The sequence below is a fragment of the Echeneis naucrates genome, chromosome 6 (genome assembly GCF_900963305.1).
Source record: "Echeneis naucrates chromosome 6, fEcheNa1.1, whole genome shotgun sequence".
In the NCBI taxonomy this organism is placed as follows: domain Eukaryota; kingdom Metazoa; phylum Chordata; class Actinopteri; order Carangiformes; family Echeneidae; genus Echeneis; species Echeneis naucrates.
Genome location: NC_042516.1, coordinates 14,685,842 through 14,701,825, shown reverse-complemented (window position 1 = coordinate 14,701,825; position 15,984 = coordinate 14,685,842). Strand labels below are relative to the sequence as shown.

At 41.8% G+C, this 15,984-nt stretch overlaps 3 protein-coding genes across 8 annotated transcripts; 2 read left to right on the top strand and 1 right to left on the bottom strand.

The window, feature by feature from the left end:
- Window positions 1-20: 20 nt before the first annotated feature.
- Window positions 21-3,087, bottom strand: ltap1 (lipid transport auxiliary protein 1). 5 transcript variants are annotated; one of them, XM_029503419.1, is made up of 7 exons: window positions 2,835-3,087; window positions 2,281-2,382; window positions 2,063-2,180; window positions 1,916-1,969; window positions 1,655-1,821; window positions 1,235-1,293; window positions 21-1,119 (listed from the first exon to the last, which is right to left on the bottom strand). In XM_029503419.1, the coding sequence occupies exons 1-7, from the start codon at window positions 2,895-2,897 to the stop codon at window positions 897-899; spliced, it is 786 nt and encodes a 261-aa protein (XP_029359279.1). In that variant the 5' UTR covers window positions 2,898-3,087; the 3' UTR covers window positions 21-896. The 5 variants fall into 5 exon arrangements, with proteins under 5 accessions (XP_029359279.1, XP_029359278.1, XP_029359280.1 ...); XM_029503418.1 differs by having other exon boundaries at window positions 2,072-2,180; XM_029503420.1 differs by having other exon boundaries at window positions 1,655-1,800; window positions 2,072-2,180.
- A 722-nt stretch (window positions 3,088-3,809) lies between these two features.
- On the top strand, window positions 3,810-11,112 carry LOC115044427 (uncharacterized). Of its 2 annotated transcripts, none has more exons than XM_029503408.1 (7): window positions 3,810-3,944; window positions 5,946-8,687; window positions 8,778-8,970; window positions 9,432-9,530; window positions 9,616-9,865; window positions 9,958-10,074; window positions 10,540-11,112. In XM_029503408.1, exons 2-7 carry the CDS (start codon window positions 6,268-6,270, stop codon window positions 10,695-10,697), a joined length of 3,237 nt encoding a protein of 1,078 aa, XP_029359268.1. In that variant the 5' UTR covers window positions 3,810-3,944; window positions 5,946-6,267; the 3' UTR covers window positions 10,698-11,112. The 2 variants fall into 2 exon arrangements, with proteins under 2 accessions (XP_029359268.1, XP_029359267.1); XM_029503407.1 differs by lacking the exon at window positions 3,810-3,944 and adding an exon at window positions 4,564-4,791.
- A 1,506-nt stretch (window positions 11,113-12,618) lies between these two features.
- On the top strand, window positions 12,619-15,460 carry aqp10a (aquaporin 10a). Its single transcript, XM_029503417.1, has 6 exons — window positions 12,619-12,702; window positions 13,838-13,964; window positions 14,249-14,386; window positions 14,496-14,618; window positions 14,708-14,921; window positions 15,250-15,460. The coding sequence occupies exons 1-6, from the start codon at window positions 12,619-12,621 to the stop codon at window positions 15,458-15,460; spliced, it is 897 nt and encodes a 298-aa protein (XP_029359277.1).
- The last annotated feature ends 524 nt before the right edge of the window (window positions 15,461-15,984 follow it).

Sequence of the window (15,984 nt, the reverse complement as noted above, 5' to 3'; positions counted from 1 at the left end):
AAAAAACACTACACATCAAGTCATTTGTATGTCACTGTTTAATTTGGATGACAAGTTGTGTAGTAAGCACCGCAGAAGATATTATTATTTTGACATTGCAATATGTCCCTTGGAACCCTGAATACCAAATGAAACAGACCAATTTTGAGGGCAGTCCATTTCTAAAATGGGAAAAGCCACCCCTGATGCTATTCCTTTCATTCAGAATACATTAATAAGATAATTTACATTATACTGAGAAAAATTCTTAACCTAAAAGAGTACTTATTTAAAGTTAATCAAATCAAGTATGGCTTGAAATCAAATTGATATATAAAAGGCTTCTGTAAAAGAAATATTTATGGCTTAAAAAAGGCAGATTCACAGTAACATATGACCAGTAGAGACGTACATGAATGTAAACAGAGGTAACATAAACAGTGCATTTTTTGCAGCGTGATGCAGCCATTATCACGAGTAACCAAAGTGTCTACGAGCATGTTAATAGATCATTTAAGTGTGCATAGGCCATTACATTGTTCAATAAATACTGATTGTCTGATGCTATTGCATAGCCGCATAGCTCTGGTTTTGTTTTGGTCATATCAACCATACTTACTATAGTCATGTACCATAGTCATTTTCTATCCACATATATGTGTGTGTGTATATATATATATATATATATATATATATATCACTCACACATGCAGTAATACAGGATATATGCATAAAGACCACTGTCCTAGTAGATATGCACTATAGTGTAAACAGGCAGTGTGTGTTAGTGTAAGAGGGCAGTGCTGTCACTTCACCCTAAAAATGTCCATCAACCCTTCCACTCTCCACAGGCACTTTAATCGCTGGCAGCACTACCTTGTTTTCACCTTTCCTTTGGGCGGGGGCGTCCTGGATTTTCAGAGCGTGCTGTCCAGAGTGTTGTAGTTGTCTTTGAAGTTTTTCAGCTCCAGGAAGTGTCTGGGCCTCTTGCTGCGCTGCTGCATTGTGGATATGAGGTAGGTGGTTTGGGTCGGGGAGGAGCAGGAGCTCGCAGGATCTGTGGTACTGGTCAAGTCTTTGGCTGCAGACTGGTGGTGCTGGTTTGGAGTGCTGCTGCTGCTGCTGCTGTGAGACTTCACACTGAAACAGCAGAAGGAGAAACAGATTGTCCCCACTGTATAATTAACATTCCACTTTGGGATTAGTTTAGAAGTAGTGAGCACTTGCAGCTTGTGTTTGCCCACTGTTTACTCACACAGAGGCCAGTTCAGTTAGAGCTTCCTGGTATTTTATAAACTCTGCTTTGCCAAAAGCCTACAGACAAAAATGAGAGTCAAAAAACAGCTTGGTTAAGAAATCTTAACCAAATCCTGAATGTTATATCACATTTACCCTCAAATGGGAAAATGACTATGCACGTTTCTATATATGCCAACTGCGTTGCCAAATACAAACTAGGTTAAACTTTATGGTAAAAAGCACAATCATTCTAATACTACTGATGTCGGGCATAAGAGCTAAACAGTAAGTGAAATCATGCTTAATGTTTTTTTTTTTTTGTCCATGGAACTATAAAATCATACACATTACGTATTTAACTTAATGTCAATTGATAGATAGCCAAAATACATCTGACTGTGAAGTTACTCATTTCTACAAAAGTCTGACACACCACCTCTGCACCGTGCCGTGCTTTATTATATCCTTCCAGCACTATGTCAACCAGGGAGCGCCGACTGTCTCGGAAGACGCAGTGGGAATTCCGCAGCTGAAGAAGCCAGGTTCGAAATCTTTTCCCCGTAACAGCAGCGGATGTCCCACCTAGCTCATGGAAAGGGAGATCTTGTGACAGAAAGTGCAAATGGGACTGTGTCAGCGGAGAGCAATTCAAATGCTGTCTTGGGAAAACATCAGCAAACTGTAACTAGAAGTTTACCAGTATCTCTGATGGCATCCAGAGCTCTCATCCTGTACAGGTAGTCATGGGAATCTGCAACACAAACAAAAACTTCTGGACAGCAGGACAAAAAAAAAAAAAACCTCACAAGTATAGTTTCAGGATTGGAGTTTGTGTGCTTTGTGCTCCACTGACCAATCTGTTCTGTCTGCTTTAGTCGGTCATCATCTGGGGACAGCAGACGAGGCTCAAATTGGATTTTCTGGACCTGGCACAGTTTGGCTTCAATTTCTTGTCTCAACTCCTACAGCACAAACACAAAGCTTCAGTGAACACACAAGAAACACCAGAAATGCTGAAGTCATTGTACTTGAACAGTGGAGAGTATTTATAGATCGTCTTACTTTAGGTGCATTGTGACCAAGAGGGACATGTGGTCCTCTCCGCGACTTCACGGCAAACCGCATGATTTGTCTTTTAACAAAGATGAACAGCAAAACAAACACCTGGAAGAGAGTTAAACACTCACGTAATGGTTTTGTGTATTTTGACAATGACTGAACACCTACGTAATTATTGCATTCACGAGTAAAATGAGGATTCTGGTACAGAAGGTCCTTGGTGGTGAACAACAGAGTACATATTCAAATCCCTTGTAAGTTATCATTGATGCTAAAAAGTTAGAATAACACAGGAAGCTATGCCAAAATGACTGGAGACTCTAAAACAAAGGAAGACATGTGCTGCAATGATTAGCAGTCATGAGTTTTCATGATGACCAGCAGGTCAAGTTGTTTGCAGACACACTTTGCACTGATGTAGTGATCTTGGGGACATTTACGTTTGCCACCGTTTGGTTGTCTTAAATATTTAATATGACATATTATGTATATTTACATGCCTGTTGTGACTTTAAACTTCGGCTGCATTACCTCACAAAAGAGTGAGACGGACTCACCAGACTTCCGTAGGCCATAACGAGCACCACATTGATGCTTGACAGCAGAGAGTCGGTTCCCATTTTGAGACGGAGCCTTTTTATTGCTAACTACCTAACTAAAGAAGACTCCGGTAACTCGGCAGCGCCGTCAGGATGGTGACCTTCATCAGACACCCGCTTACATTTACGGAGTCGCTTTTAAAACACATGAATTCAGACAAAGGCACGGCAAAGGGAAGTTAGATAAAGTGCTTCTGTTGGTGCATGTCACTCCCTGGTATGTTGACTTCCGTGTTGGTCACGTGACCGGTACGGAACGGTGACGTCAGGTCTGACGTTCCTCGGGCCTCTTCTGCCCTCTGCTGCACAAAGTGACACGAACAGACAGGTCAGCAAGCACTCATGACAGCGACGGTAAAATGTCGCAGTGAAGGGGTGGCACGGTGGTAATACCTTCTTGCTGCCTCACAGCAATAAAGTACTGGGTTCGATTCCCAACCCTCGGGCTTTGATGTCAGCTGGGAATGGCTCCAGCATCCATCACAGAAAGATAAGGACATGAGATGCCTTCAAAAAAGAGAAGCAGATCAAGAAAGAATGCAAAATTTCCACTAGCCTTATTTTTCTTGATTTTGTCTGTTTACTTTTTATTTGCACTGATGCCTTCTAATTAAATATAAAATGACATGGTTTGTTTTAATTCGTATACTACAAAGAATGAAATAATCACCAGTGTGTCTGTGCGAGAAAGACAGTGGTTTGCATACATCCTGCAGAGACACTGGGTGTCATTCTTCTGTCTGGAACAAGGGTGGATGCCTGTGGAGCCAGGCCGGAGCTATTTACCCCCACTCACACACTTATCTGACACCGTGCAACCCCACAGTCATCTGTCTGTAAGACTAAGCATTGACTGGACCTTTAGGACTCTCACACAGGGCCCAGGGTGGACATTTCTGCGTCAGTCTGCCCTGGCAAGCACAGGGAGACAGAAAAACATTTCTCGTTTAACTTTGCAGACTGCTGATGTGGTAACCACAGTTTCCTCTGTCTCAACGGAAGATGTAACAGGTGCATGCAAAAAAGCAGCAGCAAAAAATTTGAACCTCTATATGACAGCTAAAGACTGTAAGTGCTGCTTTTTATTTCTTATTTCATTATTTCCTATGTTTCATTGACGTCTGCTTGCTAGTCTGAGTTCTCTTTTTACACATGGTGTTCAGTGTCTTTTTAATCACCTTCTCACTCTTTCCCCCACAAACAACATTTCTTCTTTCACTGCGCAGATAAAACCTTTCAGTAATCGCTGCTATTTCTCAAGTGTGTTTGCACTGGAGCTGTGTTTTGTTGCAAAAGAAGTGCACTTTTAACGACATTTATCCTTGCTGATCTTTCAGTGTCCATATGACTTCCTTGTGTTTTCTGGTCCCAATTAAAGGTGCTATGTATTTTGATACTTGGTCAGCCCACACGATTAGACTCAAGTTTTCTTGAGGTGGTTTTGTATTATAAGTCTGCGTTGAAAATGTCATAATAGTTTTGTTTCCCACAATTATCTAAACAGTCTCTCTCTCCCTTAAGCTATGAAATGCTGATGTCACATATTATGTGCTGAGAGTGTGTATGATATGTGATTGTGTGTTCGTGTGTACTCCATGTTTAGATGTTTCGTGTGTGACACATTGAACTGTAGTCAGGAATGCTACCCTGTGAGAAGACGAAAAGAGGAAGAAAACAACAATGGGAGGGGGAGGAGAAAGAAAAGAGACAGAGAGAGGGAGTGAGAGAGAGAGAACGAGAGGATAAACCAGTGTGGCAGGTTTGCGTCACTGTACGCAGTCCATCATGCAAAGCTGATGGAGAGAGACAAGGACAGAGAGAGAGGAGCTAGGAGCTGATGTCATGACACAGCAGTGCCTTCATTATGACCCCATGTGAAAGCAGCTGTCCAGAATAGAAGCCACTCTTACAGAAGGTAAGGTGCATGTGTTTGTCAATGTGTGGATGGACCAAAATCCTATGTGCTATTAGAGCACATGTACGGTTTTTTTTCCTGATATCTGGGTGCATCTGTGTCTTCCTTGCTGTCAGGTGGGAGTTCAGAGTAAACGGGGCTATGTTGTCCAGGTTACCCAGATGGGAGGCTTTGTGACCTGGCAGAACAGGTGTTTCTGTAAACTGACACTCAGACTCACCTGAACTGGAAAGTACCACAGGAACAGCCTCCCATGGTTACAAATTTGAGCCAATATTTCATTAAAGTTGATATAATTATATGGGCAGTGCCCATCTAAGTCCGTTTTTCAACTGTATGTGTGCAGCAAATCAGCCTCTCAGAGTCTTCGTGTTTAATATCAATAGAGATGACTGGATCCTAATTCTGCCATGATGAATGATCAAACACAGTTTCACTGGTGTGAATGGCGGTATCTTTTGATAACACTGATGAGCCATTGTCCTTGGGTAACTATATCTTACTCTCCCCAGGCTGTATGTAAATGAAAGTACATGTTCTCATCTTTGTCCACCTTATCTGATCATTTCATTTAATCCGCTACGACAAGGTCTCCGTCAGTCGCTGCGTTTCTTTGACACTATGTGATATTTGCCACACAGAGACTGATTGTAGCACTTGAACACATTGTTTTTGCTAAGTGGATTGCTGTCAGGTGAGTTTTTCCAGTTTTTTGTTCAGGCTGAGGTGACGCTGACAGGGAGTATGTTGGCTGTGTAAACAGCCATTACGATTTGTGTATACAACAGAGAAAATTGTCTGAGTCCTGCTGTTCTGTGAATGGACTTATTGAGTCAGTGTGAGGGGAGTGTTTGTGAGGCACAGTGACAGGACTGACGAGGCTTTGGGCTGGAGATACTGCAGGGTTCTTGGCTCTCTTGTCTTCATGCTCAATCCTTTTTCTCTTGTCCCCGTTCTTATGATTTTTATGTCCATTCTTCGTTCACTGTTCAACCTCATGCTTCACTGTAACATATTGTATTCATTGTCCTCCACCACTCTGTGATTCTGCTTGACCATTTTGAGCAGCCACAGCAACCACACTCCACATATCACAACATTCCAGCCCAATCCTGTTCTGAGGATGGAAATTTGTGCATTTTTATGCTTGGCAGGCAATGGGAGCTGTTCGCTGAGGTCGTGCTAGGAAACTGGAGCCTCCTGAGGACAACAATACAAAGAAAGCCAGAAGAGGACCCAACAGGAATTACCACCTCAAGACCAGCAGACAGAGAATTATCAAGAACAAACAGATGAGACGGTTGCATTGACACTTTTTCACGGTGTCTAAAGTGCAGCTTTCAGATAAACTGCCATCCAGATAGCCCTCCAAAAGACAGCTGCTTGGAATTGTGTAAATATCAAGTTCACTCTTCCACTCTCTTTTTGGGATTTGGCATTTGACAGGAGGTCATTAACTTTGTTTACTCTCAGACAATGGACTTGTCCTTGCTTCCTCCTCCAGCGAGTGAGAGCAGCAAGCAGGGGACAGGAGTACGCTTCACTGTCCGCTCAGCCAACTGTCCATCATACAGTCTTGCTTTCAGGTCAGGTTTTAGGAAAACCAGACGTTTTTCTGTGGATGGGAAGGAGGATACTGAAGGAATTAGAGAGAGTGAAAGACGTGGGGCGAACGCCGGTGCAAATGTTACAAATAAGGACGAGGGCAGAACCACAGGATATCAAGCCAGGACTGGGTGTCCCAGCAGTGTGAAAGGTCTGTATGAGGAGAAGGAAAGATCAGGCCATGACATGTCCCCCAAGCTGGACCACAGAGGCACAGGAGACAAACTGATCTCAGGCACTGGAAGAAATGAAAACCCTGCATTTGAAAGTGAGTGCGGGACAAAGTCAAGGGACTGTAACTGGATGAATAGACGTAAGAGCTTAGATTGGAAAACAGAGGCAAGAACCTGTTCTGTGGAAACCAGAGCTGAGAAAAGAGGAAGGGACTTTGATAACCATACTGGAGGTTTGGATGAAAGAGGGACTGGAGCTGATTATGTCAGGGGCAGGGTGATGTCTTCCATACATGCCTATAACTCTGCAAGTACAAGTAATGATGTCACAGAGATGAGCCCAGTGAGCCACATGAGCCGGACTTGGAGCAAGACCAACAGGGGTTGTTCTCTCCCCTCCAGGTTTAGGTCCTATACTGGCCCAGGAGCAGAGATAGCTCCGTCTGAGTCTGTAGGAGGTCAGAGTATTATGGAGCGGATAGAGAAACTCTATGGGTCGGCAGGTTTAGGTAAAGCTGAGGACGGCAGCAAAATTAGAAACCCCTCAAGCAGGACGTCGCTCACCTGGACGTCCCAAAGACTTAACCCAGGTTCAGACACTTCACATTCTCCAGGAAGACGGAGGAGGTTATCAGGGGAACAATGGCAGGGAAAGATCCAGGGCAGGGATTCAGTGGAAGGGCAAGGATTCACAGGGGAAGGCACAAGGTCTCTGGACAGGGCAAGGAGCAGGAACACTGTAGCAGCTCAGATGAGATCTGCCAGAGCTGCAGGACAGATTTCTTCACTGCCACTGGCAAAAAACTCCCACCAATATGAGACATCAGTTTCCCTCAAAAACTTGTCTGAATTTACAGAGAGGAAAGCACATGAAAATACAGATAAGGGCAGGGCAAAACACAGAGAGGACAAGATTGAGGCAAATGGAATAAATAAGGCCAAAGAGAGAGATGACGGTGCTAAAGAAAAAGCCCAAATCAGGTATAGTTGTGCCGATGAAGATGTGTTTGTGTCAAATCTAGAGAAAAATACTCTGAAAACACCAGAGAGGAAAAAGCTTTCACAGATGTTGTCTGTGCCCTCTGCAGCCAGCGTGAGAAATAAGATCAGCCAGTTTGAGGCTCTGTCACAGAGAGCTCATGGTTTGGCAACAGGACAGATCCTGATGCCCAGAAGAGCCTTTTCAGTACCCACGCAACTTAACAGCAGCCATGAAGGGGTGAAGCAAGGTGGGTCAGCGAAAGCGATAGGTGGATTAAAGAGCAAGTGGGAGGGAATAAAAGATGGAGGGGAGGTGGGTGATAAATCTGAGGAGAAAGTGACAACAGCAGGAAAAAAGATTGTGTCAGAGAGGTCTTTCTCAGTGGACGAGGTTAAACTGAGATTAAAGAGGAAAGCAGAAGGGAATGATTTGACTGAGAATGGAGGGAAAGAGAAGAACAAAGGTAACAACTCTGCTGGTACACTTGAAGTCCAACAAAAAGAAGGAAAAGGAGGAGCTCAAACACGGCATCCAAATTTTTATGTAGACGAAACTGATTTTCCCAAACTCTCAAGCCCTGATGAGCCAAAGAAAGCCAACAACACACCATCGTTACCACTGTTTGATCCCAGTGAAACCGCCGCGACCGTGCAGAAAATGGCTTCCTCTGAGATTCCTTCACCTGTCAGCGATGACGATAAGACACCAACAAACACCCCTGACCCCTCACCCTTTCATTCACCTACTGCACAGATGGAGAAATGCTCTGCCTTTGTAGATAAATATGACAGCGCTCATGCTTTCCCACAAGTGGGCAAAACTCCTGATCCAGGTCCGCAACCTGTCCCTCAACCTCTCCACACCTCCTCCCCCAGCAGCTTCTCCAGTCCCATCTCCCCAGATGTCAAGACAGACTACCAGAAAGGGAAGAGTCAGGCATTGGACCTAGATGCTTGGGTAGCCTGTCTGAACCCAGGGTTTAAAGTCTGGAATGATGATGATGAAGATGATAATGAGGATGACGATGAAAGCACACAGAAGGACGAGGATTCGAACTACGATTCAGACTCCGGAGAGTCGTCGGTGACAATCACCAGTAACATGAGCCAGTCAGATCGTAGGAGCTTCTCTGTCAGGTGGGCTCCTGCAGAAATATCTAGTGTGACAGCAGTAGCCATTTAAGCATAAATTTAATTGATTCATTTTGCTCTCCTTCCTCCCTGCAGTCTCGCAGACCTGTGCGACTTTGCTGGAGTTGACTATGAGTCTGAGAGTGACAATGAGTGGCCATCAACGGGCAGGCGGTCTGCCTCTCTGAGCTCAGATGTGTCCGCCCTTTCCTACGTGTCTGTGATGCCCACCGAGGAGCTTGACAAGCTGATGGAGGATGTCAGGAATCTGGGGGACAACGTCCTGCAGGTACAAACAACTTGACATCAGTAACTTTTCTATGCATTTCTTCTGTTTTGAAATGGCAGCATGGACCAAAGTGACTATAGCCAGAAATCCAGTCACTTTTCCCACGCTACCTTGAAATTCTGTCTATCTGTTGATGTTCTTGTTATTTCAATGGCACCTCTTTGGCTGACTCTTTGACATTAACTTGTTACTGGAAATCAGAGGAACACTTAACATCAGATATAGATATTTCATCAGGTCACAATGACATCCCTGTCAAACTCAGCACAGCTATACCTGAACCCTGAAGCCTGTATTGTTTATCTTAGTGCAGTGATTGCCTGCCTCATGCTCAAAGGTACAAATAACTGAACTTAAAATGGCTCCAGCAAGACTAGTTCACCCCATTCCCAGATCTTCTAGCTATCCAAGGCTCAGACCAACCTTACCATATTGTGTGCCATCTCCCCCTCTCTTTGCAGGAATATAATGATGTGCAGGTGGTGGTTCTCCATAAAGAGGTGGGAGTGGGACTGGGCTTCAGTGTGGCAGGAGGCGTGGATGAGAACAAGCCTGTCACTGTAAGAAAGTACCTCCTTCCCTGAGAATATTCCAAAATGTCCACAGTCCAATCTCTTCAGTAGTCTGTTGATATCTTTTTCTCAGGTCCATAAGGTGTTTCACTCAGGTGTGGCAGCTCAGGAAGGTTCAGTGAGGGAAGGGGACCAGGTGTTGTCAATCAATGGCACAGCCCTGCAAAACTACACCCACTGGGAGGCTCTGAGGGTGCTGAGGAGGGCGAAGATTCGTGAGACGGGAGTTGTGGTCCTCAGAAAGGGAGGGGTTAACAGAGTCTCTAAGGGTGGAGTGCAGACCAATAATCAGGGAGCAACACAGCCTCCGCTCATTGAAACTGGTGAGAAGTTGAACTTCACCGGAGCTATTAGAAGATATTCCTCCAAAAGCACTTCAACTTGTGACTCTGTACCTCAATTTTTCTCTCCCCAGGTCAGCGTGTGTGTGTGAGTCTGGAGAAGAATAACAGGGATCTGGGCTTCAGTCTGGAGGGAGGTGTGGGCTCCTCTATGGGGAACAGGCCACTGACTGTACAGAAGATATTTCAAGGTGAGAACCGAAACCCAGCTTTTCCTGTCTCCATAGAGAAAAGAAGAAATGTGAGCATCATTATGGAGATGGACAAGAAATTACTGACAGCAATATGTCAATTTCTACACAGTCCAATTTCTGTTTTTTTTTTTGTTTTTTTGTTTGTTTGTTTGTATTTTAAATAAAAGCAATATTTTTTTTGGTGTAATAGACAATATAGAAAATTTCTCATGGGAGAGAAACGGCCAGACAGGACTCTTTGTTTTGGGAAATCCCAAATTAGAAAACCTGAAATATAGGTATTTGGCTCATTGTCCTAATCATATATCATATGCAATACATTTTTTCTTAGCTGTGGTGGCCCAAAGATTCTAATAGTAATAAACGTAAGAGAAGAATACACACCTTTTGTTCATGTAGAAGTACAAGTTCTGTTGTATATGTACTCTTATGACACGATCCCTTTCTGTGCTGTCCTTTCAGGGGGTCCTGTTGACAAGGTGCATCCTGGTGATGAGGTCCTCGAGATCGGTGGTGTGAGCATGGTGGGCAAGAGGCGTCTGGAAGCCTGGACTTTGATCAGAAATCTCTCCACGGGGCCCGTTGATGTGGTGCTACATCGTCCTCTGAAACATACGTAAACATGCGGATCATGGAAGTTTGTTGCACTAAGTAAAGGAGGATGAACAAGACACTTTTATCAGAGACAACATTGTCTGTGGTGGCAGAAGATGACATGAATTAGCTGAAAAAGCTAAAAAAGATATTTTTTTTAACAGTTTGTTTTCACATTGTCATTATAACAAAATCAAAGAAAACCTTAACAAATGAGCATTTTCCTCACTTCTCTCTTTTACAGGATTAAATCTACCTCATGCCCCAGGATATTTTGTATAGTAATTAAAACACACTGATGACTCATACATTCATACCATAACTTTTATATTCAAAGTTCAGTTGGTTAAAAGCTAATGTGAAAAATGGTAAATGGAAAAAACTAAACACGTTGTAACATATTGCATTTAGAGTTTATTTTCCTTGTTAATAAAGACTAAAAAAAATAATACTTGTCATTTGTATGTCCAGCAGAGGGAGATAAAGAGACAAAATTACATTTTTCTGTCACTACGCTGAGAAAAAAAAACCTGCAGACAAAACTACAGGGTAAAGGTATTTTCTATCTTTATGCATTATCCAACAGTTTTATCGCTCAAAAAATGATGTGATAAGATAAGATGACATGACATGTGTAGCTTTACAGTCTCCACATGTCATGTCAAGGTCTATGTTGCTGCAAGGTCATCATCACCTCAATTTTACTTCTTTATATATGTATACATATATATACATACACACACACACACACATATATATATATATTCAAAACAAAGGCATTTCCAGTGGTGAGGATGCAGAACTACAGGAACAGAGGATTGTGAAGTAGTCATTATGTATCTTACGTCTTATCTGATATTAACTTGTTTTCGTGTCATGTGACTCTGAAAATTATCAGTAATAGCATAGATCTTTACACCCACGCAGCAATTATTCTTACATAATCCATTAACAGTCCAGAGTTCAGAGAGAGAGGTCGTGTGACATCAAGCTTCAAACGATCATCTTGGCCAACTAAGATATGCTTCACCACACCAGTTATAATAATAATTCTATGTTAATTTAATGACAAAAGCCTTTTGGACTTCAATTACAAAGAGATCATTTACGGGTCTCATGTTCCTATTCCTCTATTCGTAGGACAGCCTGATAGAGATAGATCAGAAGACAGATAGACAGGCTTGAAAAAAAATATAAAACATTTAGATTAACAGTAGTCTGATAATGATAAATGAATGCAGCTGATCAATTTTGACAAATTTTTGATGTAAATATTAGAAGATTAAATAATATTGTTATTATAGTATAAATAAGATCATAGAAACAAAAAATTTCACAGGTCACTCTTAAGCTTACATGTTGCAGTTCTTTTTGAAAATGTGTTACAGCTTATTGGTGCGTGTTGGCTCTTTGAGAATTAACATAAATATATAATAATTAGCATTGCATGTAATGTGGTTAGGGCACTCTGGCTGTGGTGATTTGATATGATGGCTGCGAAAATAAACAAGTGCAGGCGTTTATATCTCATAAACACCTTTCATTGTAGTATATATATGCATATATATGTGTGTGTGTGTGTGTGTGTGTGTGTGTGTGTCTGTGTTGAGGGAGAGAGAGTGAGTCTGTGGCTTATTGCCTCCGATGTCAGTGTTGTCAACAGGCAGTTTATGGCCTCTGATCATACATGCAACCTTAAACAGCTGAGACATATCACAACCAACCTCCAGTCGCAAACCAATAAGTGGATAGTGTTTGGTCAGCTGTGAAGGAAGAAGAGAGGTGGAGGTGTGGGTTTGGTACAGAGGCCCTCAGATGCTTAAGTGGACATTCAGCACTGTCTCTGAAACCATCTGCTCCTGGACAGACAGACAGACAGCTGGTCTGCCTGACATAGAGACAGACATCGGTGTGAGATGAGAAGAAGGATTTCACTTTCCTTCAGCCATGTTGAAGCTTCGTTCCTGTAGACTGAGAAACGCCCTGGTGCGAGAGTGTATGGCTGAATTCTTGGGAACATTCATTTTGCTAGTAAGTGACACTCAGCCTTCATAAATATCCACACAGTTCTTCAGGTTTTGTAACTCCGGCTTCACTTGTGTAGGCCTGCCTCTATATTAAACAAATGTCGGTCCTAATAATTCATAATATCAATCCACTTGCTTTTCTTTTTTCTTTTACATTTTTTATTGTTACTTATCTTAGCGTAGGGGATGCAGGACATTAAAGAGATACAGTTTTGATCATTTTATTCATATGAAAAAAATCAATTATCACTATTTTGGCCAAGATATTTCTAAGTTTAAGAAGTAGTTCATGAGATTTTATTTTTCCATCAGTCAAAGAAATTGAAAAGATTTTATTTAAAAACTAACTACATTTTTTCAGCTCACTACGTTCAAGAAAAAAACAAAAACAAACTAACATTAAAATTGAATTTAGGAGCCAAATGTCAAGCTATTAGGACAGTTATCCCAAAATCAGTGTCTTATACTTGAATACTTGCGTCTTGTTGCTGGTGAATATAATTGTCTATTTAATCAGTAAACTGTGTTGTAAAACATTAATAAACTGATAAATAACTATCAAAGCAAAACATTAGTATCACGTGAAATGATGTACGTAATTTATCATTCCAGTGTTTATTCATGAAGGCCATCTGCCATGTCACCAGTACACTGACACAATTTTCATCCACTTACCAAAATCTGTGAGCGCCTTGACATTGTCATAATTCCTAATATGTCTGTGATAAAAATGTAGGCCTAATACATTTATGTTGACTGGTGATTTATAGCTCATAAAGTTTCATTGGTCAAAGTGTTTCCGCAAGTGTAGTCTTGATGGGAGTTCATCTGTGTGTGTTTAAGTGTAACATCCTCCCATCTATGGGGACATTGTTATAATGCTATTTAGATAAGAAGGCACGTTCTTGACAAAGTTCACGAGAAATCACTTTTTGAATGACCAGAAATAACTCCTGTGAACTCCTGTGAATAATAAATAAATGAATCAAACAGAGAGGGACTAAGCTATTACAGGACTCACACAGTACTTGTGCCTTTACCTGTTTGAAGTGACCTTTCAGTTCTGTAAAGTTTGCCTCCTCCTGTCTTCTCATTCTATTTTCCACATCCTCTCACTCTGTCCCATTACTGTGTGGCAGCTGTTTGGCTGCTCCGCTGCCGCTCAGGTGAAAACCAGCAGGGAGACTAAAGGCCAGTTCCTGTCAGTCAACATGGCCTTTTCTGTGGGCGTCATGTCAGCCATGTACCTCACCAAGGGCATCACCGGTAACAACTCTTAAAATGGACATTATCACATATTATATATATGCCAAAAATATGAATTGTGTTATTTATATATGTTTTGTCTGCCTCCCACTCTAGTTACGGTTTGTGTTATAACCTCTGAGTAATCTGAATACTGCAGATTAACTCTGCTATAATTTATTATATTAATAGAAAGTCTCGCTCTAGAAATAAAACAGGTTCATCTCTATAACGTTTTGAGTCCTCTTTACAATTCCACATTGTAAATCCATCCTCCTCCATCCCTCTGTTTCTTTTATCTGCAGGGGCTCATCTGAATCCAGCTGTGACTCTGAGTTTCTGCGTGTTGGGCCAGGTGCCCTGGGGAAGGCTGCTGCCCTACTGCCTCTCCCAGCTGCTGGGCGCCTATGTGGCTTCAGGGCTTGTCTACCTGGTGTACTATGGTTAGGTTTTATGGCATCTTAAACACTCATCTCGTCAATATCTTTGCATAATAACTTCCATACAATTTGTTTTGATGCCCCCACTTCATTACCTCTGTTTATGTCTCAGATGCTATAATGGCCTTCAGTGGTGGCGTTCTAACTGTATATGGCCCAAATGAGACAGCTTCCATATTCGCCACATATCCCTCAGAATACATGAGTTTGGGTGGAAGTTTCCTTGACCAGGTCAGTTTGGAGTACTGCTGTAAACTTAAGAGAGTACTTCAACAGCTGTTCTACTCGTTACTGATGTATTTGTCCATCTATCTGATCAGGCAGTGGGCACTGGCATGCTGATGCTGTGCATCCTGTGTTTGGGCGAGAAGAGGAACACCCCTGCTCCCTCAGAGCTGATTCCTGCTATAGTGGCAGTGATAGTCCTGGGGATCTCCATGTCAATGTCGGCTAACTGTGGTGCTGCAATAAATCCTGCCCGTGATCTGGGGCCACGCCTCTTTACACTGACTGCAGGTTGGGGCACCGAGGTCTTTACGTAAGTATCTTATCTTAAACATGCAAGTCACATACACTCCAGTCATAAACACGCATTACGCCTCTTGAAGACTGCTAATTGAAGCCGCACAGTTCATTTAAACAATCTAGAGGTATTTCAAAATGGACAAGGTTTGATAATGTTACAGATCCCTGCTATGATGCACAGATTGCAACTTTATGTTTTACATATATGAATTAGATTCAGTATTAATTAAAACATATATACTTGTTTAAGTAGTTTTTGATGAGAACCAGATCATCTAAATGGCTTAAGAAGTGCTATATTCATGTTATATTACTGAATTCCTCTCTCCCCCGCTCTCCAGCTGTTACAACTACTGGTTCTGGGTACCTCTGGTAGCTCCACTTATTGGAGGTGTTTTAGGTAGTTGTATGTATTTGATCTTCATCCACTGGCATCTTCCTGACCATGACCCTCCTGAGAACCTTCCCACTATATCCACCCTCAGTGAGAAAGTCAAGCAGCCAATCACCAGATGGGAAGATGGAGAGGAGCTAAAAGCTGTGCATTTTTGATTGTTACTGAAATAACAAATAAATCAAACACAACAAAGTTGGTTTTCAGCAATTGTGAACAAAATAGATTGCAAAAGTCATTAATATGATTGTCAATTATCCGTAGAGAAGCAAGAGCAAATATCGAGCCATGTTCAACACACATTCATCTCATTCTGCAAAGTAAATAGCTGGATAACACTTTTTGTTTGATTGAGCCAGAAAGCTTTTTTAACACAGCCAAGAAGGGCCGAGGCAGCTGATAATACTGTTTCTGTGTACTTTTTACACAAACTGATGTTTTATTCTTTAGACAAATTATTAAATGATATTACTGAATTGTATTTCAATTTTATAAAATGTGGAAATTAATAAAGGTTTACTTAATGCATCAGTGGCAGTCTTCATTTTATTAGTTTATCATAAAAATCATCATAAAAAGATGGAGACTTTCATGTTCTTAATTTCTGAGATTTGTGAAAAGATCCATATTTTGTTTTTCATCTAGATTTTTCTACATATTATTCTGATATTCTCATGTAAAA

Excerpts from the sequence above, each read along its gene's own strand:
- ltap1 (XM_029503419.1), bottom strand. The coding sequence starts at position 2,897 with ATGGGAACCGACTCTCTGCTGTCAAGCATCAATGTGGTGCTCGTTATG. Across the intron at positions 1,294-1,654 it reads AAGCACGGCACGGTGCAGAG|GCTTTTGGCAAAGCAGAGTT; the intron begins GTGGTGTGTCAG and ends TTTTGTCTGTAG. Across the intron at positions 1,120-1,234 it reads CTAACTGAACTGGCCTCTGT|TGTGAAGTCTCACAGCAGCA; the intron begins GTGAGTAAACAG and ends CTGCTGTTTCAG.
- LOC115044427 (XM_029503408.1), top strand. The coding sequence starts at position 6,268 with ATGGACTTGTCCTTGCTTCCTCCTCCAGCGAGTGAGAGCAGCAAGCAG. Across the intron at positions 8,688-8,777 it reads CGTAGGAGCTTCTCTGTCAG|TCTCGCAGACCTGTGCGACT; the intron begins GTGGGCTCCTGC and ends TCCTCCCTGCAG. Across the intron at positions 9,866-9,957 it reads GCCTCCGCTCATTGAAACTG|GTCAGCGTGTGTGTGTGAGT; the intron begins GTGAGAAGTTGA and ends TTCTCTCCCCAG.
- aqp10a (XM_029503417.1), top strand. The coding sequence starts at position 12,619 with ATGTTGAAGCTTCGTTCCTGTAGACTGAGAAACGCCCTGGTGCGAGAG. Across the intron at positions 13,965-14,248 it reads CCTCACCAAGGGCATCACCG|GGGCTCATCTGAATCCAGCT; the intron begins GTAACAACTCTT and ends TTTTATCTGCAG. Across the intron at positions 14,387-14,495 it reads TGTCTACCTGGTGTACTATG|ATGCTATAATGGCCTTCAGT; the intron begins GTTAGGTTTTAT and ends TTTATGTCTCAG.